General features: G+C 41.6%; 2 protein-coding genes and 1 long non-coding RNA gene across 4 annotated transcripts in view; 1 reads left to right on the forward strand and 2 right to left on the reverse strand.

Moving 5' to 3' along the window:
- Window positions 1-7,756: 7,756 nt before the first annotated feature.
- Window positions 7,757-9,764, reverse strand: LOC120322715. The gene is made up of 2 exons (XR_005562567.1): window positions 9,615-9,764; window positions 7,757-9,115 (listed from the first exon to the last, which is right to left on the reverse strand). It is a non-coding gene; the product is annotated as an uncharacterized LOC120322715 (long non-coding RNA).
- A 94-nt stretch (window positions 9,765-9,858) lies between these two features.
- On the forward strand, window positions 9,859-12,951 carry SRP14 (signal recognition particle 14). Its single transcript, XM_027716867.2, has 5 exons — window positions 9,859-9,928; window positions 10,395-10,467; window positions 11,097-11,209; window positions 11,743-11,775; window positions 12,112-12,951. The coding sequence occupies exons 1-5, from the start codon at window positions 9,905-9,907 to the stop codon at window positions 12,199-12,201; spliced, it is 333 nt and encodes a 110-aa protein (XP_027572668.1). The 5' UTR covers window positions 9,859-9,904; the 3' UTR covers window positions 12,202-12,951.
- Window positions 12,952-13,738: 787 nt separating this feature from the next.
- Window positions 13,739-20,960, reverse strand: part of EIF2AK4 (eukaryotic translation initiation factor 2 alpha kinase 4) — a 37,145-nt gene continuing 29,923 nt past the window's right edge. The window contains exons 35-40 of one of the 2 annotated variants that reach the window (XM_039378738.1): window positions 19,726-19,823; window positions 17,759-17,827; window positions 17,150-17,194; window positions 15,905-16,029; window positions 14,631-14,673; window positions 13,739-14,188 (exon numbers count right to left, since the gene is read on the reverse strand). In XM_039378738.1, coding sequence (XP_039234672.1) covers window positions 14,135-14,188; window positions 14,631-14,673; window positions 15,905-16,029; window positions 17,150-17,194; window positions 17,759-17,827; window positions 19,726-19,823 — 434 coding nt within the window. In that variant the 3' untranslated portion in view covers window positions 13,739-14,134. Of the gene's footprint in view, window positions 14,674-15,904; window positions 16,030-17,149; window positions 17,195-17,758; window positions 17,828-19,725; window positions 19,824-20,960 lie in introns of both variants that reach the window. The other variant, XM_027716854.2, reaches the window with a different exon arrangement.

The raw sequence follows: 20,960 nt of genomic DNA on the forward strand, positions 1-20,960 counted from the left end.
AACTTGCTCCCTGCAACAGGATCAGCTGAGAACAAGCTGCAGATTGAACGTTCCCTGAAATCCTGGGTTTTTTTCATAGCTTAGGACCAGAAGCAAAACAGTGAAGAAAAGGAGAGAAAGTGATACCTGTTTTCTTCCTCACCCAGAGATAGGACTTTCATTCTGCAGAGGAAGGGACTTCCCCAACTTGCTCTTTGAATGCATGGCAACTTTCACTAGAGATTTTGATCATGCTTAGCTTATGAAAGTCCCTTAAACTATGAGCACTTTGGGTAGGAAGCTATTGGTTCATATAAACATTTCTAACTCCTACAGCAACCTGGACCCCTGCACCAAAACACCAGTGTGCACCATAAGCAGCATGACAGCTCTCCCTTTGGCAATGCTGTTCCTTCTCACAGCGCTGCGATGTAAGAACTGTCCTGCCTTAAATAGCAAAAAGATTCACCTTCCAAGCTTGATCATGCCACGGCTACTCCAGCTCTGACATTAGTGCCATAGCTTGCACCAGAAGCACTGGCGGGGCAGTCCTCATGTTAGTGAGGTCACTGCCTTGCTCATTGAAAACCATCCTGGGTGACAGCCACGTACATGGCAGGGGGTAGTGAAGAATGGCAAGTGGTGACAGAGGAGTCACCACTGGGGAGGAAAGAGATGAGAGAGAGGGGAACAAAAGTGAAAAAAATGAAAGGAAAGAGGAACTGAAACAACTCCCCCAAAAAGTGTATGTGGGAAAAGAGAAAAACAAAAGGCAAAATCATTCTCAGGAGAATGAGCATCTTCTTCAGCCAGAGCAAGGTTGTTTCTTTGGTGCCTCTCTGAACCCACACTGTTGAATCAGAGCATCTATGAACACAAGACCTGTCCCAAGGTGCATTCTCCTGCCATGCTGCAGTCCTGGTCCCTAGGAGGGTCACACTATTGATCCCCAAGGTGTGAGAATTTGGGGAATCAGTTTTGGAGCCCTGTCCTCTGCAGGGCAGAGAAAACCTTTTTTAAAGAGCTGCCAAAATACTAGCTTTCTCCATACTCTTGTGTTCAAACAGTCCAAAGACCACCCCAACATTTGCCATCTGACAAATCATGTAATCCAATTTAAATCCATCATTTCAATTTGTATGCCTCTGAAAGACATCGAGTGCTACCCTTGTTGCCAAGCTGAACAGAAAAGCACTCAACTTGTGTAGAGGGATGCATCTCCCCAGGCAGCACTCTGCCATAGCACGAACTGAGAGGCTGAGCTGTCACTTTGGCACTGGCCTGGTGCAGAACTGCTAATCTCAGATTGAAGAGGCTGTTTGCTGCCAAGACTTCTCTGCCAAAAGATAACTTTATAATACTGATAATCAGGTGCCCTGTGATAATAAAATGCCTGTTGCTTGCCTCAGTATGAAGAGTTTCTTGCTGACAAGCAGTTTATTATAGGAAACCATGTTAGTTATAGAAAAAGCAGTTTTTTACTGAAAAGTAGCAACAAAACCTTATCTTAACCTAGAAGTGGAGAAAGTGCAATTAATTAATTTGTTTCTGAGTCTGACCTCTAGACATAATAGATGTTATAGCCCAGCCATATAATGTAATTATAGGATAGAGCAAGCCTATACTGTAGCTTGTATCTGGGTGTGTAATGAGGAGTGAAAGACTGATGTTCAGTGTGGTCAGATGACTAATACACCTTTAACAGCTGAAGTGGTCGAGCTGGAGTAACAGGCACCTGAGATAGCATTTGATGTCTTGCTGAATAATGATGTTGTTTCCTCTGTTGATTATCTTCCTCTAAGATAATTAACTTGTCCTAACAGCACTGAGTGCAACACAACATTCAAGACCCTGCTGCTCCATGGGTAGCTGGTGTCACGCTACTGCTCATCCCTGTGTTCTTTATCCTCCCTCAAGAGCACTATGGGATTTTCCCAGACTGCACATAGTAGGCATGGATATATAAACACATGTGACAGATGATAGATGCCTTCTGAGTAACCTGCATCAAGGATACTCTTCAGTCTTGTCTGCGTAAAATAAAGACGAAGGTGAGAAAACATCATATCTTGATTGCAAAATAATGTTAGGTAAACCTTTAGCATAGATGAAGCCAGTTTTATGCTAGGACTTGTGGGGGCTTTTTTGGTCTTGAACATATTCTTTTTGTGATGTTCTTCACAAAGACCTAAAGCACTCTTCCTCCAATGTAGTTCAATGGGGTTTTAGCTCTCCTGCTATGTTCAGATGATGATAAAACAATGCTGGGTGATTATAAGGATAAAACATGATAGATGCCCTACATTACTCTGTCTCACTGACTGAGCTCTATGTAAAACTCACTGTGTGCTTGGCAGTTTAAGTCCTGGAAATTTTCCTGCTTTTTACTGGCACTATACCCCAATCACAACTTGTCTGAAAAAAACCCAAACCAAAACCAACAAGTGGGGTTCTTAGATGAGGCTTTCCTTTAAAAATAAACAAACAAAAACTTTAACAAAATAAATCCTTCAATTAGGAGGTTTCTGGCACACTGTTTTGTAAACTTAGTGCAATACTTGCCTGCTGTATCTTCAAACAATGCCACTCCTGAACTTTGAAAGCTGTAGGATTCAGTTGTCACAGGTTTTTAAGGCTACAGGCAATAACAAAGGAACTGTGTTTGTAATACCTGCATTGCTTCTGATAATTTCTTTGGCAGGATTGCATTTAAGGCTCCGTGAGTTTGATTGGCAATGTCTGGGTTACCTGCTACTGCAAGCAGGAGTGACTCACCTGGGATTTCTATAGCCTGAGCGCTAACAAAGAGCCTGTGACTTCCAATCTGCCTGGGGCTCCTGTCTGCTGCTCTGTGTACTTTTGAAGACAACATATATTCAAAAACAGAGAGGGGGGCAGAAATAAAGGGACCGGGATAACAACAAATTCAGATTACAGTCTGGGTACCTGCGTTTCCTGTTTCTGAGTGGCTCCCGTCGCAGCTACAATTCTTAGTTTCATCTGCTTTACAGAGGTACCCTCGGCAACCCTTAATCTCAGAAGAAGCTTTTGAAAAACAAAGCCAGTAAGTTAGGTAGGATTTGGACATGTACAGGCATTATAAGAACCAAACTCTGTCATGTCAGCAAGGGATGCTGCCTGAGTGTGTAGGCAGTAGGAGGCAAGTAGGAGAGAAAGAGCACTCTGTGAGCTGATAAGAGAGGTTTAAGGATTTGGCACTGAGCAAACCATTAGAGGAGAAGGACTCATTTCAGAACAGCAGAGTGAGAAATCATGGCCAATGCTGTTCCTGCCCTAATGAACTGACCACTGCTGGAATTGGTTATCTCAGGATGGTGTTGAAAACCATATAATATGATGGACAAGACGTTTTAGGTGTTGTAAGAAGGCACGAGTGACTCTTGCTGACACTGATGCTCCAGAAGGTCTGCACATGTTTCTCCTTTTCTCTCGCATAGGAGGCAGGAGGAAGGATACAAACTAGCAATATTCAGCCTGCTGTTTCAGACTCACTGACATGAGTCCAGGCTGTTTGTACCTTCCAGCCCTCATTACCTCAGCCTCGAGTGCCTCGCCTCCTCTCCTCTGCTGCCATCCACCAGCAAGGGTGGGTGTGTGAGGTAGGGGCATCCGGACCAGAGTGGGGAGGCAGGCAGACAGCTCATGTAGAAAACAGTTTTGCAATGCTTAGATCCTGCAGTTTTTTCTTTCCCCCTATTGTTAAGTGGCATTGAGCACCAGCAAAACAGGAAACCGCTTCCTCCAGCCGCTGACCCAGCGAACCCAGGGCAGCTGCTGGCTGTGCAAAGTGGCCTCCCCACACCAACCTGTTCCTAGAAAGTGTCTGGACATTTGGAGGAGCGCTAGAGAAGCACATGAAGTGCAAGTAAAGCTTGAATAAGCTTGAATAAGCAGGTACCCTTGGTAGCTCTAATGAGAAGGGAGTCATACTGAAAATATCTGCTGGTAACAGTCAAAACTGTCTCTGTTTTTCCAAAATTAGAGCTTCTAGAAGTGAGAGCAATAATGTCTAAGCCAATATCTGTCACTTCACTCATTTGGTAACTGACTTGACTGTCTCTTTGTTGAGATGTGCAGATCTTGTATCACACATCCTTACCCGAGCGAGAAGAAACTATTGTTTTACAGGCACTGCAGCTTGTGCTGTGATCCTTAAATCTCAGAAGTTCAGCCAGGTCTTGCTTTGCTGGGCACCCTCAACAGAGGCAGGAAACAGTGCTGGTGAGGTGGTAGGTGACCCCTTTTTTCCTGAGACAACACCACCCCTCTGTATTAAGAGAATATATGCTGCTTGTGTTTCTGTCTTTCTGACGGGACTGCAAACAGAGGATAGCAAAGACCTTGTGGCTCTTTTTTTAATTACACATCCCCAGCTGATTTCTAATATCAAGGACAATGTTGTCCTCCCTGGTGACGTTCTGTTGACCTAGAATTCCCATTGACATTTGTTTTGTTTTGTTTTGTTTTTAATATGGTGTGATATTCTTCATTCTGTCCCTTAAAGACTTACACAGTTAAAAAAAAATCCTGTAACCTCACTGGTAATGTCTAGTGGAAATTCTTCATAACTGCATTTCTGTCTTTTTGAAAGTAGGGCACATCGATGTGCAAGAAATGATGCTCAACTCAATCTCTGTCACCTCATTACTCTTGAGCTCCAGCTTAATTACGTCCCTGATGCCTTGCACAGCTCTTAACCAGACATTCTGTGCCTACTTAGAAATCAGCCATACAGAATGAAGTGATGACTATATACCCTCTTCCTGCTGGAGAGATGAGGTGTGAGGTTTGGTAAATATAATTTCTAGAGCACCCAGAAGGTGCATCGTATTGTATAGGCCTGATCCTGCACCACTGGAGTTCACAGATGACTTACAAAGATCCACTGAAACCACACAGAGAGCTCAAATCACAAAACCACGGTGCCGTGCTCTTGGCCATGCAGTCTCTATCTAGTTCACGTCTGTGTGTGCAGTGCAGTGTCACTTCCCAGCAGCAGTCACAGCAGGCAGCTGCCACCAGAGAGGCTGCTAGAGGAGGGCAGCAGCAGGGACAAGACAGGACAGCTCAGCTGTGTTACCTTACAGGTGCACTTCTTCAGAACACGCTGTTCTTACACTCCACTTGCTCTACTCACACATGAAAGTTACTGAGAGCAAGGTACCTTCAAAACACAGTGTGGATGTTCAAACTGCATATATCTTTTTTTTTTTTTTTTTAACCTGTTTTCCTGCAGTATTTTGCACTGGTTTGGGAGTCTGTGAGACTGTCTTTTGCTGTCCTTCAAAACTAAACACATACGGTGACATGTTGCTTCTTGTCCCTAGGCCCTTTCTTATGCTCTGGGTGTTAAGTGAATTGGCTCTTCAATTTCACTGTTTCCAGAAGTGTGTTGTGCACTACAACTTTATTCATGGATTCAGTACATATCTGCCATTGCAGGCTTTCCCTAGTGAGCACAGATGATGCCATCACTTGTACAGATGACCAACTCCACATCTGGGCTGCTTTTCTTTTGGCCTATTTCCCCCCCATTTTTCTGTGGGATGGGGGCTCGTTACAAAACCATTTTGAGCATATGCGAGACACATAACAATATGGTAAGTATACATCCCTTGTCTTCCTTGACAGGGAAGCTTTCTAAAATATGGATGGTACTTCAAAACCATGAAGCCCTTTTCCAACAAACAATCTTTTTGTCTCACCCAGATAGGCTTCAGTTTGCACTACAATAGTAATATGGTGCATTAGAGTTTTAAGAAATTTACCCATACCTATTTTCTAGTCTTCCTCACAAAATATAAGTCACTATTAACATTGCTATTACACAATGAAAGTCAGTGCCTGTTGAACTCAAGGGTTTACTTAACCTATCTTCGAAACTCATTTTGTGTAAATATAATATGATATTAAATAAAATAGGACAGATTCACTAAGATGAACAGAAATATTTGGGAAAGAGCTCAGAGTACATGAACTTGCTCCTAACATGAGATAGAACACCTCCTGTTTCTTGAGGAGAGCTCTTTGGAAGTTGGCCTTCTCACGAGGAGCTCAGCAGCTTTCCGGTGGCATATCATGGTCTCAGAAAGATCTTTCTAAAATGCCTTTAGTTCTCTGTTGGAATTTATAAGGTATTCAGAATGTCTCTCTTTTTCTTACCAGCTGATCAGGCAAGCAATACTGCTCTGTGCCTCTGTATCTATGTTCTTCAACAGGTCTCTGATCATCATCCCTTTGTATGCCCTTTGTTTCTTTTTACAAGGGCCACTTATAAAAAAGGTTAAGACCCAGTCTCAGGACTGACATTCACCTCTACAAATGTAACCCAGTAATCACTTTGTTGAAAATCCACCTAATGCTAGAAAAAAGAATAACTGTTCATGCCTCTTGTTAAAACTTTTCTTTATTTCTCTGGCACAGAGGGTGTTTTGATAGCTATTCCAGGGTTAACAGCCTTTCTGCCCAACCAGCTGCTGTTAAACGTTGGCTCTGGAAGGCTTTTCCTTTGCCCATTAATCTCAGATCTGGTGAGGCCAGTAAGGCAGTGAGGTGTGCATCTCTGCTTTTACAGAGCTAATGATAGACTTGTAAGGGGGGGAGGCTGTTACTGGGGTTTTGCTCTAACACTGACTTTTTCCTGCACATAGCTATACTTTGACGTGGTATGCTTGAACTTACAGATCAAAGAGAATTACCAGAATGATCCACTTGTGAATTGTGGGCCATTATCTGTTATTAACTCATCTTGAGCACTGTGGTGAGCAAACTGTAATTTACAGTATGTTATTACATTTCTGCTCACTGTGGTGTGCGGCAGCTGAATGTGTGTGTGGTAGTCCATAACGAGAAGTAATCTTTGCTGGCTAATTCAAATAGATCTTTGCCAACCTCCACTAAGGTTGATCAAGAATTTAATTTACTTCTAATAGTTTTGTTTTTCTGCTTCCTGCCCCTCCCACCACATTTAGAAGAGGAGAAGGTTTCACCCTCTCGTTTTCTCTTCAGTACATGCTTGCTTCCAGGAAAACTTGGAAGCGCAGCAACAACCTCCTCCAGTTCTCTGCCAGATTTCCTTCAGGATTTAATGATTCAGGTGGCTTCATTTGCTAAATTTTTGCCAAAAAAAAAAAAAAAGAAACTAGTTCTCCACTGACACCATATAATAAAGTCGAGCAAACAGGAGGGCTGGTAGGAGACTTATTTTTATTGCCTAGCCCTGGTCACATGACAGATCAGGTTACAAAATACTAATACCCCTGCCAACTCTCAGGATCCACCAATTCCTCTTGCTACTGTTTTAATCCAACCTGTCTTTTCTGTTCTTTTTTTTCCTTTTTTACCCCCTTTTTTTTCCTGAGGGCAGGGAGTGAGGGGAAAGCCATTAGACTGGGGCAGGAGATAGAGTGAAAAGTGAGTATATCATGGTTGGGAGTATCCCTTTAGCTCCTTCAGTGTTTGTTCAGCACTTTTTCGCCAGCTGAATAGCTTATTCCCTCCGAGTGTTGGCAGCCTTTGGCAAAAGTAAAGCAATGTCAGCATTCCCCTGTTCCATTTATTTTTTGGAAAGGAGTCGTTAAAAATGTTCCATTTTCACCTTGTTTGCAAGTTGTGATTAAGGCTTCTCCTCCAATTAAATTGTGACATTCTGGCTTGAAAAACAGCTTCAAGATCTGGAAGATAAACTAACACACACACATGCATGCAAAAAAAAAAATAAAATCCTCCTTCTTTCTTGTGGAAAGAAATTCAGCAGTTCAGTGGAGCCACTTCTTTTATTAGCAGTGAGACAAATACATTTTCAAAAAAATTGCTGATAAAACAACAGATTTGAAAAATGTAAACTTTATGCAACTCTCTGGAGTTCTTCACAGTGGTTTCCCCTTTGTCCCTTCTTCCAGCATAAAACAGAAGCAGACATTTGGTGTCATGGGTTCCTGCAAGGAATCTACCTGGATAGGTAAATGCCATGCATCCTTGTACAGTCTCTGATGCAGTAGCTACGCTGCTACTGACACCCCAGCTACATCAAGGCGGGCACAACTACAGCCATGATGTCCTGAAGGGACACTTTGGCAAATGAAGTAGCACCTAATAGAGAGGTGAGAGTTTTGTGCAAAAGGGAAAAAAACCCTCTGTGGTGCTCATCCCACAGGCACTGATGCTTTTTGTTATGTAAAAGATTTAGATAATAACTACATATGTTTCCCCACCTTTATGAAAGAAGAGTTGTGGCACAGGGAAGTTAGGAGACCAGTTAATGGCAACTCATGGTGAATTCGAGTCAGAATTCAGGTGAGAGTTGTAGTCCCTGTGTTTCAGCTATGAGACCACCCATCGTCTCTTTTGGCAAGCATGAGTGGAAATGTACTTCTGCCTTCCAGTGTCTGTGACCATGGTAGTTTCCAAGAGGGAGTATGTTGCAATTGTTTTAGTTTTTCCATTTCTGCTCTTCTTTCACAAGTTGCCTGTAAAAATCTGCAACGCTCTTACATTGTCTATGTTCAGAGCTTTCTTGAAAACACGACCCTACTCTGATTCCTGACAAAATAACCTCTTGCAGTGAGTTTGTCATGACTGCTCCTGCAGTGAGGCAGGGTTAGAGGAAGTACGTGTAAGCAATGACTCCAAGAATCCACCCATCTTCACTTGTTGTGGCAACTGACTGTAAGCTGGTAGGGGCAGGGACCATCACTTTCTACAATTCTACAAGGCTTTGGTGTATCAGTACTTCCAACCACAGCACTGACAGTGTCCCCTTAGAAGGCCCGTTTTCAGAAGACTTGACATACATTCCGTAGTTTTTTATGAGATTTTTAATGCTATGAGAAACAATGGAATTTATTTTGCTGAAGTCTTTCCTCCTCAACTGCAAGTAACACAAGTGCAAAAACATCAGGAGGACAATACCATCCACAGTAAGGGAAAGGTAGTGTTGGATCCCTACACTCCCTTCGACTCCAACATAATGGAGTTACCTCAATAACCTGATAGATTTTGGTAAACCATGGCCATGTTGTGATGACCTGCTTCTTGGGTATTTGTTTCCTTGTTCTTCAGGCAGTTTCATTTCTGTGTGTGCAATCACAGCACCCTCTACTGCCTCCCGCTTACCCTGCAAAAGGACAGAGAATAATTGTGAACTCTAAAAAAAGACTAGGCTCTGATTATCTAGTGTTGTTTTGTATATTAAACAACACTCCCACCATGAGAATGATAACGCAAGAAGGTATTTTAGTTCTGTCTAGAACAAGACCACAGACCAGAGCTCATAAATGAACAGGATGAATTCCTCAGGGGCTCAAGCACCTATGAACCCGAGAGCAGCTTTCCCCTTTCATCTGTATGCAAGGCACAATCTTTCACTTTTGTTAGGTCCACGGAGGAAAAAGAAATCTATTTTCCTAGTGAGAAACACAAAAAGGCAGTAGATCACACGCTATTTCCGTGTGCTCCGCGTCGACTAACCCGGGCCTGACTGAAAACTCCCCTTTCCCAGAACCCGTCCCTCAGGAGCTTCAAGTGTTAGGGATGCGAAGCGCCCTCTCGCCCCTGCCAGACGCAGGTTTCTTGTACAAGTCCAGGGATCTGGCTCGTTTAGTCTCAAATCCCACCCTTCAGCGCCAGCCGCGCTCAGCAGAGCGCTTGGCACAGGCCGCTTCGGCACTTCCCTGGGGGTCCCGGCCGCTTTCCAGTGCCCGGGCGGAGGCCGCGGCACGTGCGGCTGCAGCCGCGCCCGGCGGTGCCAGAGGCGGTGCCAGAGGCGGTGCCAGAGGCGGTGCCAGAGGCGGTGCCAGAGGCGGTGCCAGAGGCGGTGCCGCCCCGTGAGCGCCCCCCCCGCCCCGCTGACGTGGCGCTGCCGCTGCCCTGCGCCTGCGCGCGCGTTGGTTCCGGCGCGGGCAGGATGGTGCTGCTGGAGAGCGAGCAGGTGCCGGGCCGGGCGGCGCCGGGAGCGCGGGGCGAGCTCCCTGTGCCGCCGCGGGGGCACCGAGGGAGAGGAGGAGGGTGGGAAGGAGGAAGAGGGGCCCGCAAAGCCCAGCGGCGGCCCCGGCGGCGGGGGAGCCGCTGCGGGGGAGGGGAGCGGAGCGGAGCAGGGCGAGCGTCGCTGTGCCCATTGACTCGGGCGGGGCGGAGGGCAGGAGCGCCGGGGCCGCGGGAGGTGCGGGGAGCTCAGATCCCGTGTCCGGAGTCAGAGCCGCGGACCAGGCCGGGCCGCCCCTGGCTGCGGCCTTGTGTCCTGCAGCTCCGGCGTGGGGAAAGCCGGGAGCTCGCCTTCCCTCGGCGCTGGCTCCTGCGGCATGGAGAGCCTGGGGCGAGGCAGGGGCTGCGCGGGGAGAGGGGCTCGCCGTTGTGTGGTGCTCCCCAATCACGGTGGGGTCTGTTTTCTCTTGCAGTTTCTGACGGAGCTTACCAGGCTGTTCCAAAAGTGCAGAACTTCCGGGAGTGTTTTCATAACGCTGAAGAAATGTAAGTTTTGAATCTGGTACTGGACTAAGGAGGTGTTCCCCTACACCTGATTGAGTGTTGTCAGCAGGTATTTTAAAAGATATAGTTGTAATCCAGGGTGTCTGGAAACAAGAGCAGTCATAGGGACAAACCAGTCAGCTGGTGTACTGATGGTACTGCCATTAGTAGTATTAATAAACTTTGAGTAAGGCTGTATTTCAGAGTGCAGGAGATATGGGACTTTCTGATTGCCAAACAATAATTGAAAAGCACTACATTTCTATACAAGGAGAATTCCAGTGTTGCTTTGGTCTGTTCATGTTCCTCTGGTTCCTGGCTAGCTGGCACTACTTGAGAGGCCCTGTGTGGGAGGTAGCAGGATGACATGCACTTAAAGCACACTGCTGCTGGAGCAGGTGGTTCATATGGCATGTCAGGGTGAGGATTTACTTTATTTTTTCTGGCAGATGTAGCTCATGGAACAGATCCTTCTGGGGTTACAGAGTAAGAGGTCTGTGAACAGTTTGTCAGTTCAGATGGCCTTGAATTCCAAGGTGTTTTACAGATCATGAGCATGTTTTTAACATCTAATGTCAGAAGGCATCTCTTGATTGTAGCGAAATACAGATAAACATTCTCTTTCAATACAGATGATGGCCGAACAAAACCAGTCCCACGCAAAGGCCACGTAGAAAGTTTTGAACCAGCAGACAATAAGTGTCTTCTAAGGGCAACTGATGGAAAGAAGAAAATTAGCACAGTGGTAAGTGACAACTTTGAGTTAAAAAGATTAGTGGCCTTATGGATCTTTGATTTAATGCTCTGTATTTTAAGTAAAATTTCAGAAACCGTTAACTAGAAGTTGAAAACCTGATGTGTGTTTACTTTGAATGAGGGATTGGGAAAGGATTTAGCTGACCTTAGCTCTCCTCTGTGATGTGAAAAGGAAAAATGTTACTTTGAGAAATGGTTGAGCGAATCTGGGCTGCAGTGCTTTTATGGCCCTACAAGTTAATCAAACCTTCCTCTGAATGTTCCTTCACATTCTTCCCATTTGAAAACACATGGATTAGGGATGAATGGCCTCTAGAGGATTTTGTTAATCAAGTAGCATTTTCAGCTTTCTAAATGAGCGAAGTCTTATATCAGTCCAGCCTATTGGCCACTGAATGTAATGAGTGGACCCAACTGCTGCTAGAAAGACTATATGCTATCTGGTGGATAAACATGTAGCGATACTTGGTTTGTAATGCAAGCCAGAGTTTTCTTGGTTAACCTTCAGTATTACTTTTTTAGGTGAGCTCAAAGGAAGTAAATAAATTCCAGATGGTAAGTTTTGTATGCCTTTTATCTTCCCTTTCTGTAGGTATTGTTAATGGTCAGCTGGAAGCACTGCACAGCTGTGAATAGGTTGATTCTGTGCTGAACTGCTATATAGATTAACCTTAGACTACTCATCCATCTGCATTTGTTTAAAAAATAGTCTTTTATTTTATCTGACTTTGTGCATTGGTTTAGAAACAGTATGTTCGCAGTGCAGGGTGTAAGAGCGTTATTCTGAGAAAATGCAGATAACTATCCCTTAGTAGTATGTCAAATGCTACTTCTCACATATTGTCATTTAAATATTTGGGTTTTTTTAAATGGTTCCAATTGTTGTTTCAGGCATATTCAAATCTGCTGAGGGCTAACATGGATGGCTTGAAGAAAAAAGACAAGAAAAGCAAAACCAAGAAAAGTAAAGCAACACAGTGATGGAACAGTGTCCTACCATCACCATAACAGACTTTACCCTCACTCAAAGCAAAGTCCATTTCTTTTTGAGTTACCACTTGTCTTTGGCTTTCCTTCCAGCAGGATACTGGGATATGATCAGTACTTTTGTTTAACCTGACAGCAGAGGTGCTTTCTTTGGATTGTGGTGTGGCAGGAGTATGTACAGTGTTATACTAAAATAGTTTTAGACTCAGAAGTTTTGTACTTACACTGCTGCTGTTTGTAAAACCTGTTTGGGGGGTAACACAGGGTGAAGAGAAATGCACCATACCATAAACAAAATAAGACTGGAGGAGGAGCCCCAGTGACAGATGCCTAGTTTTATACATGAGCCTCAGTAATAACAGGGAAAGCAGGTGCCAACGTATTATCAGGAACAGCTGCTTTCCTGTTTGTGTGTCTTAATCTGAGGGACATGTCTACATGATGCAGTGTGGATATCCTTAAGGCAGCCAGCACAGTGCTCGAGCTCTTGTAGAGCCAGGCAGCTGTGCCTTCACTCCATGCCGATCCACCTGTGCTGTCCCTGGGTGGGGGGAGGGTAGGACTTTGCATCGTGTTCCCTTCAGACATGGCTTAAAAATGCTCATGTCATCTAAACTTTTATTTTTTTTTAAACTTCATCCTTCAATATATTTGGGGATCTGAATTTTCCTTCCTTCATATGAGCAGATGTAAAAATACGTAATTGTTCCTATTAAACATAATGAAAAACGGATTTGGTTGTAATGACTTGTCTTGGTGAATTACTAGTAATGGTACAGTTATCCGTGCCTTTAGGATTGATTCTGTTGATGCTGCTTTGGGTGTTGCTGTTACAACTTTCACAGTTCTCAGAAGTTCTTGGGTTTGTCTTTAAAGTTACCTCTTTATATTTTAACTCTGCACTCCTCTTTACTAAAAGAGCAGAGCAGAAATTAGTAAGTAGATATTTCTTAATACAATGAGCCTGCAGTGCTAATGGCAGTCATTTGAGTTAGAAAAGGAAAGAGGGGTAAGCTGTTTAAACAGAAGGTAGCAGGTGGGGAGGGATGGTAAACACCAGTATATTTCCAGAAATCTCTAACATTTCTGCATATTCATTTTGCATATTCACTTTGATGTGAAATACAATGCATAGTTAACTATGGCTGCTGTAATTCATCTTCAGATTCTCAGCTTCATTCTTCCTGATGGAGTTGTGCTACTTGCTTCAAGAAGATAATTATAATATTCCCATCATTACTGACTTCAAACTTAATCTGACAACCCAGGTAAGGAAAGCTAGGTCAAAACTTTGGTTATGCCTCAAGCACATGCAGATTACTCTTAGGTTTAGATCCTGCAGGTCTGAAACAAGTGCTTGCTTCTGTCAGGTCTTCGTCTCACAGAAGCTTGATTTAAATGCAGAAGTACAGACAGGACAAGCATAGGCAGCCAGGCTTGTAACAGCTCTCAGCCTGAAATCTGCCATATTTTATATATAAATTAAAACAGTAGGTTTAAAAAAAAAAACAAACAACAAATCACACCCCAATAGCTTGTAATGCATATTTCAAGAAGGCTCAGTAGCTAAACCTTTTATTACATAAAAATTCTTCAAAAAAGTTTAAAACAGTTTGTCATAGTTGAAGGCAATTTATTCTCCCTAGTTCTTGAACTGAGGTTTCTCATTGCAGTACTACTGTTGCATAAAAGGCAGTCTGAAACTATTTTAAAATATTAGTTTTACACCTGTACAGCTGATTTTTGTAGCATAAGGGGCAAGAATTACATGGTAATACATAGCTGTGGCTATAGTCAGACTCACTCCTTAATTGCCTATAAAACATTTATTTCCACATTTTGACATATTACAGTTTTACATTTGTCATGGTTTAGGAATGGTATTCTCCAATAAGGCTGCTGTGCTTTAGGAATGGTGTTCTCCAGTTTAGTGCTTCCACTGAAACCATGTGCTGCTTGCTTCCCCTTCCCCTCTGGCAGGCTGGAGAGGAGAATTGGGGGCACAAAAGGTAAAGATCACAGGCTGAACTAAGAATAATTTACTGGAAACAGCAATGAGATATGAAAACAAACAGGAACAGCAACAATACTAATGACAGAGGATATAAGAAAGAGGCAAACGATTCCCACGGAAACAATGCCTGACTGCTCCCTCTGCCACGCTATGCTGACCTGGAAGAGACCCCCTTCCCCCTACAGAATAATCTCTGGGTCCTGGCCACACCTCCTCCCCCCTACAGCAAAAATTATCCCTGTCCTGGCCAGAACCAGGAAAATATAAATGAAATTCAATTTGGACACAGAAAAAGGCACTAGTTGCCCATCTTGCATTACTACAGCTTTTTGAAATTCCTTTTGACAAAACACTGTTGTCCATTTTTAAGAGCATCCCATAAAAGATGCCTTAAGTACTAAAACAAAACCTTGTATTCATCTCGGTAACTGTACAGGATAAGTGCAGGAACCCTGCAGAGGAAAGGAAAAAAAGAAAATTTTAAAACTTTGAAACTGCAAGTTCAAAAGTTACAATTCCTGTGACAAATCATCGCAATAAGGTAACAGCAAAGATTGAGTAGAAAAAAATCAGTGAGTCTTTGTTAGGCTGTCACTGCAATTTTCCCCTTCATCCTTTTTCAACTGATCTAGCCTGTTCAGTTTTCATTCAGTGATCTGAAGGCTTATGACTAAGCAGTGCTCAGGCATCAGATGGAAAAGTAAGACTTCAGGGACTGCATTACATTCATACCCAACATTATTTGTATGTAATAATTGCGTTCTGTTGCTCCCAGCCCTGCAAGCCCCAGGGAGAAAAAAAAAAATGCTTCACTTGCTCTTTAGTTGCCATAGTAAATGTTAGCAAACATGAAGGATTTTGGTGCATCTAAGAAAAAGGAACCAAAGTCAGGTTTTAGTCTTATTTAAAGGTTAAGTAGTACATTCAAGTGAAACATAGGTTTAAGAAAATGCATAAATACCCAGGTCTCACTCACTTAACTGTACCAGTACATACAACAGTTGACAATTTGAGGTTTAAAACTGGATGTACTGGATGTGTCCAGATTATCTGGACTATCTGGGTTTCAGCCTTGCCAGAATCCAACAAGGAGACTATGAGTTGGACATATATGCTTTTATGCTTAGAAAACAGAAATGGGCTTTACTGTACATGTTTGCTTGAAGCTGGGCACTCTTAGCTGTGCCTAACTGCTATTGTATTTCAAAGTAGGAGGAATTAAATGTGGTCATGAGTTTTAAAAGGCAAGCTGAGTCTGCTTCATCAGAAAAGAGGGTTTATTATGTAGCAGTAAATATGTGTGTATGTGTATATATATATATACATGCATATATGTATACCATCATATACATACACTATATTTACAAAGAAGTATATCTACTATGTATAGCAATATATCTGACTGCATGTAGTTGTTTGCTATTAAGTTTTATTAACACAGCAGCAAGTGTGATAGAAGTAGCAATACATTTTAGAGTTTCTTGAAAGGGCTTATAAAAATGAAGAATTTACCGGTAAGTGAGGGTTAGATGACCACTAAACTCTTCCCATACTTTTCAAGGAACTATACTGAGTATTTATTTTTGCCTCAGGGAGAGTGGAAAAAGGAGGACAAAGTAGGAGCAGTCTGAATGCAGAAATAAGGTGGTTTATGTACCTGTCCTAAGAGCTTAACAAATTTACCTCTTTTCCATTTTGATACTGTAAATTTCATCACAAATTGCTTGTAAGTATGAACATCTCTGTTTGGGCCATCGTGACATCAGCTGTCTCACAGTAGCATCAAAGGCTTGTCTATCTCCATCAAGCTAAGAAAAAAAATTGACAAGGAACTTGTCTTACATTCTCTTGTGAAGGAACTTCACCGGATAGCATGCAGTCTTCTCAATATTGTGTCATGTCAATGCTCCTTAATTAAACAGCTTTCAAAGATATGAATACCAACAACACCTGCAACTTTATTAAGAATTTAGGGATCAGTTTCTTAACAAATTTTAGTGCTAAAAAGGCATAAGCAATGAAAACGGCTCTATCAATTTTGCAGTGCTGGACAGAATATAATAACTGCGATGTAACGGTGATCAAAAGTGAATGATGCAATCTAATAGTGTGCATATATATTTAATTATTTTTTTTTAACTGAAAGCTGATAAACTATCTCCATGATTTGGGCAGACTGGATGAACTAAATATTTTGAAAATGTCTTGAAATGTTTCACTGGGTTTTGATTACTGGACAAGGACTGCTTCAGAGCAGCAAATGAAAGGTCTGAAAATACTAAATGCACTTCCAGGATGCCATTCTTGAGTTGGTTTTTTTTCCAGGGGTTGGGGAGGCATCCATCTCCCTAGTAAGAGCTTCTGACTTTAAACATAGTGAGTGCTGTCATTGGAGGAAAGAAGAAAGCTTTGCCTTTGTTGTTGTCATCCCCCCTTATCCACCACTGAGCAGTTTCCAAGTTGTTAAAAGGTGCCTATATATTATTTATACATTCGCTTTTTATCTTGGCTTCACTGAGATGTTTCAACTACTGTACTTGAAACAACTGCTTCTGTATTTTGGGTCCTCCTTCATTAACAGCTTCAAGAAACACCTTTGCTGAAATAGCCATTAATGCTTACTGGTTTCTGAAAAACTGCAGTTAAGACTTAATTTCAGTTAACTATTCTTTGGGAAAAAAACCCCAGAGCTTTGGATTAGGACTTCCTAATGCTGTCTTGTGTAACTTGGATATTTGACAAAAAGGTTTTTCTAGTCTCAGTCAAGCTCCTTGGGTAAAAAAGTCCTTTCAAGTTTTAAAACCTAATTCAACCTCCTTGAAAGAAAAAAACTACAATGGGTGAATTTTACATTCCACTTCATTAGGAACAGAATTTATCATCTATTGTTTATAATTAGAGTTTTAACAACATTACTTAATTGCTTACCTCTAATGATAAGAAGTGTATCACAGTTGCTTTTGGCAGATCTACCTGTAAAAATACCAAGAAATCAGTACTTAACAGTTCTCTGTTCAATGAGTTTGCCAAGTGAGCCAGACTTTTTGATTTCCAAAGAAGCACTCATGCTGATGGAACTAGGAATTTACAATAATTTTAAACACAGTGTCCATTATGGAAAGTTCTAGATAGGTGCCAGCAAATAGGCAGTATGCTTCCTGCAAAGCATATACCATTTTAAAGGCCTTTGTGACACTGTTAGTGAAGTCAAAAAACTATATATAGACAGGAGCTATGTCGATTTAAATGGAAGTGCAAATCTAGCAGGAACAAGTTATTAAATATACCACAGTAGTTAGTGTAATTACAGCTTAAGAGCTTACAACTTAATACTTGTTAAATTTTGTTCTATGCAACTGTCCCATACATCCCTTTAATACTTGAAAAGTATTAAAGAAACAGGCCATGGGTCTTATTTAACCAGAAGTTTGATATCTCTAAAGTGAGGCGATTGGCAGTAGTTTGTTCCAGACAGGAACTGCATCATCCATTTCAATTAAAACTTTGGAATAATTCAGGCTTCTGCCAAATACTTACAGCTAAAATGTCAATCTCACTTGTTTTCTGTTGCAGGCTAGAAATGAATGTCTGAAGTCTTGTTTGCACCTGGGAACAAAAGATTGGCAAAATTAAAATACACTGCTTGTGTGACGATGGGTTTTAAGTGCTGATTTTCTATTTCACAGATGAGAACAGGAGAGGCTGCTTCTAACAGAAGATGTAGAACTGTATAATATTTAAATTAAAATTCATGCTTAATATAATTTCCAGTAACAATGTCACAATAATGCTTGATGAGCAGAGAGGAAGGAGACTGGGGCTGAGCCACTCTTGCAGCAATTGTAAACACTTGACAATAGTGGCATGGTGCTAAAGCTGACAGAACCAACTGCATGTTACAACGTGGAAGCTCACATACCTAGTGAAAACTGCCTTTGTGTTTCTGGGTGTTGGATAACTTTTCAGAGGAATGTGAGAACCTGTGACTGGATACAGTGAATCATCTCTAGTTGAAGAAGGACTGATTTTAAAAGTCAAACCAAAAAACGGGTCATGCCTTGTAACACTTTTCCAGAGGAAGCTAGTGATCCTGCAAAGGTAGTACTTTACAAATGTAGTCAGAGCCTTGCATTATGTTGTCTTTCATACCTTGGAAAAGTTGCTTTTACATATTCAAAACCTAAAACAGTAAGTCTGTTTAGCTCAAAGCTCAGAGAGTAACAATCAGTTGTTTATTTGGGTTTCAAGTACTATTTATAGGGGAGATTTTTTTGTTGCACATCCAAGTTGGGGGAGAAAATTACAGTTCTGGTTTACCATATACTCTAAATATCTTGAAATTAATAATCCTAAAGGAGAAAATTCTGACATTTGTTTCTAGCATCACCAAATCTCTTCTACATTACTATAATGTCATGTTTTAGGCAGCGTTGGGGGTTTTGATTTTGTGTTTGGTTGGTTGGTTTGGGGATTTTTGGTTTTTTTAAAGCTGCAGTTTTTTCTTAGGCCTTTAGTTTTAAGGCAACAGAATGGAATAAAATACACAGAGTATCTGTTACAAACATACTGCAAATTAGAAGTATGATGAACTGGCACATTTGTGCTGGTTTTGGCTGGGGTAGAGTTAACTTTCTTCACAGTGGCTAGCATGGGGCTATGTTTTGGATTTGTGCTGAACACAGCGTTGATAATACAGAGATGTTTTTGTTATTGCTGAGCAGGGCTTACACAGAACCAAGACCTTTTCTGCTTTTTGTACTGCCACATTGGCAAGGGGGCTGGGGGTGCCTGGGAGGTTGGGAGGAGACACAGCCAGGACAGGTGACCCACACGATATAACACCATGCTCAGTACATGAAGTGGGGGGAAGAAGGAACAGGGGGGACCTTTGGAATGATGGTGTTTGTCTTCCCAAGTAACTGTTACACGTGAAGGAGCCCTGCTCTCCTGGGGATGGCTGAACACCTGCCTGCCCATGGAAGTGGTGAATGAATTCCTTGTTCTGCTTTGCTTGTGTGTCCAGATTTGCTTTCCCTATTAAAATGTTTTTATTTCAATTCGTGAATTTTCTAGTTTTTATCCTTCCAATTCTCTCCCTGATCCTGCTGGTGGGGGAGTGAGCAAGTGGCTGCGTGAGGCTTGATTTTGCTGGCTGGAGTTAAACCACAAGAACCTTTAACACACTTCAGCATTTAGGGATGGGGAGGGGAAGACAAAAAAGAAAAAAAAAGGGAAGTTCCAGAACCACGGTTCTAAGTAAAATAAGATTTATAATGCGTACACACAAGAATGGCTGAGCCACAATATCACAGATAATCCCAAACATCCAAAACATTAAAAAAGGTGGTCTTTGCCTTCAACCTTTTGTGTTGTTCCTAGTTTATTTTATGAATAATAAACAAATAGGATAAATTCGTGTAAGTTAGGTAGTAGTGGAAATATGAATTCTACCATTCCTTAACTTTTAAGGAACACTTCTTAATATTTATTTGATGTCTCTGTACCTGAATTTCTTGACGACGCCTGGCACTGGCAGATAATTTTTCAGGAGCTATAACACTAACGTTAGGCACTACGAGAGTTCCATGTGATTCAAATACACCTAAAATGCAAACACAGATTATAAACTAAAACTTACTTTATATAAGAAGTAGTAAGAAACTGAAAATTCACAAATATTAATAAGATAAAATCTGCATATTCAGGGTTTGAAAAGCTGCTGAAAACCTCCAAAGTCTTACAGGACAGTGAGATGTGCATGTAAATTCTCAAATGCTCACTTATGACTTTGAAGGACTGGTTGTTAAGACTAAGAATTTTGGTATTTTACATCAGTTTTCCCTGAAACTAATGAAAGGTTCCAAATGGCTTGCAGAGTTTCACAAAGGAATGCAACATACCGAACATCAAAAAAAGAAAAGCTATTACAAGAACGAGGCAGCTATTTAATGCTCAGTCCCACTGCAGAATCAATGACAAAACAAACAAGAAACCCGAACTCCCCTCAATAATTAAAATTTGAAATATCTTATTTTGAAATTCAAATTGCCACTTCTGGTAATTACACACACACAAAACCCCAAGTTAAACACGGCCACCTCTCTCCCTCGCTGTTAAGCAAGTGTGTGTGTGAAATATTTCTTCAAAAACAACCACCACCACCCACTATTCTTGATAGTAAAGTAACTATCAAGAATACCAGACTTTATCCACACAATAGATACTTAATATTATTCTTTATATACAAAGTTGTATTATCAAATTAAGGAGTGCAAATCCATAGCTAGAAATGTAAAGGTATTTTCATTTGAAAAAAAGTGTTATTTTTAGATTTTTTTAGTAGGGCAATGTACATGGGACTCAACACCTTAACAATCACAAGTCAAGTTACTTTTTATCAGGATGACATCTAATTTCTCCTCAGCTAGGAAAAGTTTGTGGGTTTGGCTTTCCCCCCCCTCCTGGATCACTGCATCAATGAATGCTTGTATGGAGAATATTCTGTTCACTGGTTTAAGCACTTATTTTGCTAGTGTGGAGAAAAATTCAGTTTTAAATCACTTCGAACAACATTTGAGATTAAGAGGCAGTGTCTCTAACCAGAAACTCTGCTATAAAATATCTTCTTACTCTGACTTTGGTAATATTTTTAAAATTAATTGTTCCAGCAATATTTTCTTATAAAATAGTTTTTGAGCAGAAAGAAAAAGAACTTGTATGTTTTTAAACTAGATATTAA

The sequence above is a fragment of the Pipra filicauda genome, unplaced genomic scaffold (genome assembly GCF_003945595.2).
Source record: "Pipra filicauda isolate LSUMZ 115617 unplaced genomic scaffold, ASM394559v2 scaffold145_size1923396_pilon, whole genome shotgun sequence".
Taxonomy (NCBI): Eukaryota; Metazoa; Chordata; class Aves; order Passeriformes; family Pipridae; genus Pipra; species Pipra filicauda.

What these genes read in the sequence shown, in the direction of transcription:
- SRP14 (XM_027716867.2), top strand. Translation starts at nt 9,905, where the DNA reads ATGGTGCTGCTGGAGAGCGAGCAG. An exon ending in TGCTGCTGGAGAGCGAGCAG is followed by an intron (nt 9,929 to 10,394) that starts GTGCCGGGCCGG and finishes TTTCTCTTGCAG; the next exon opens with TTTCTGACGGAGCTTACCAG. An exon ending in AGAAGAAAATTAGCACAGTG is followed by an intron (nt 11,210 to 11,742) that starts GTAAGTGACAAC and finishes TTACTTTTTTAG; the next exon opens with GTGAGCTCAAAGGAAGTAAA.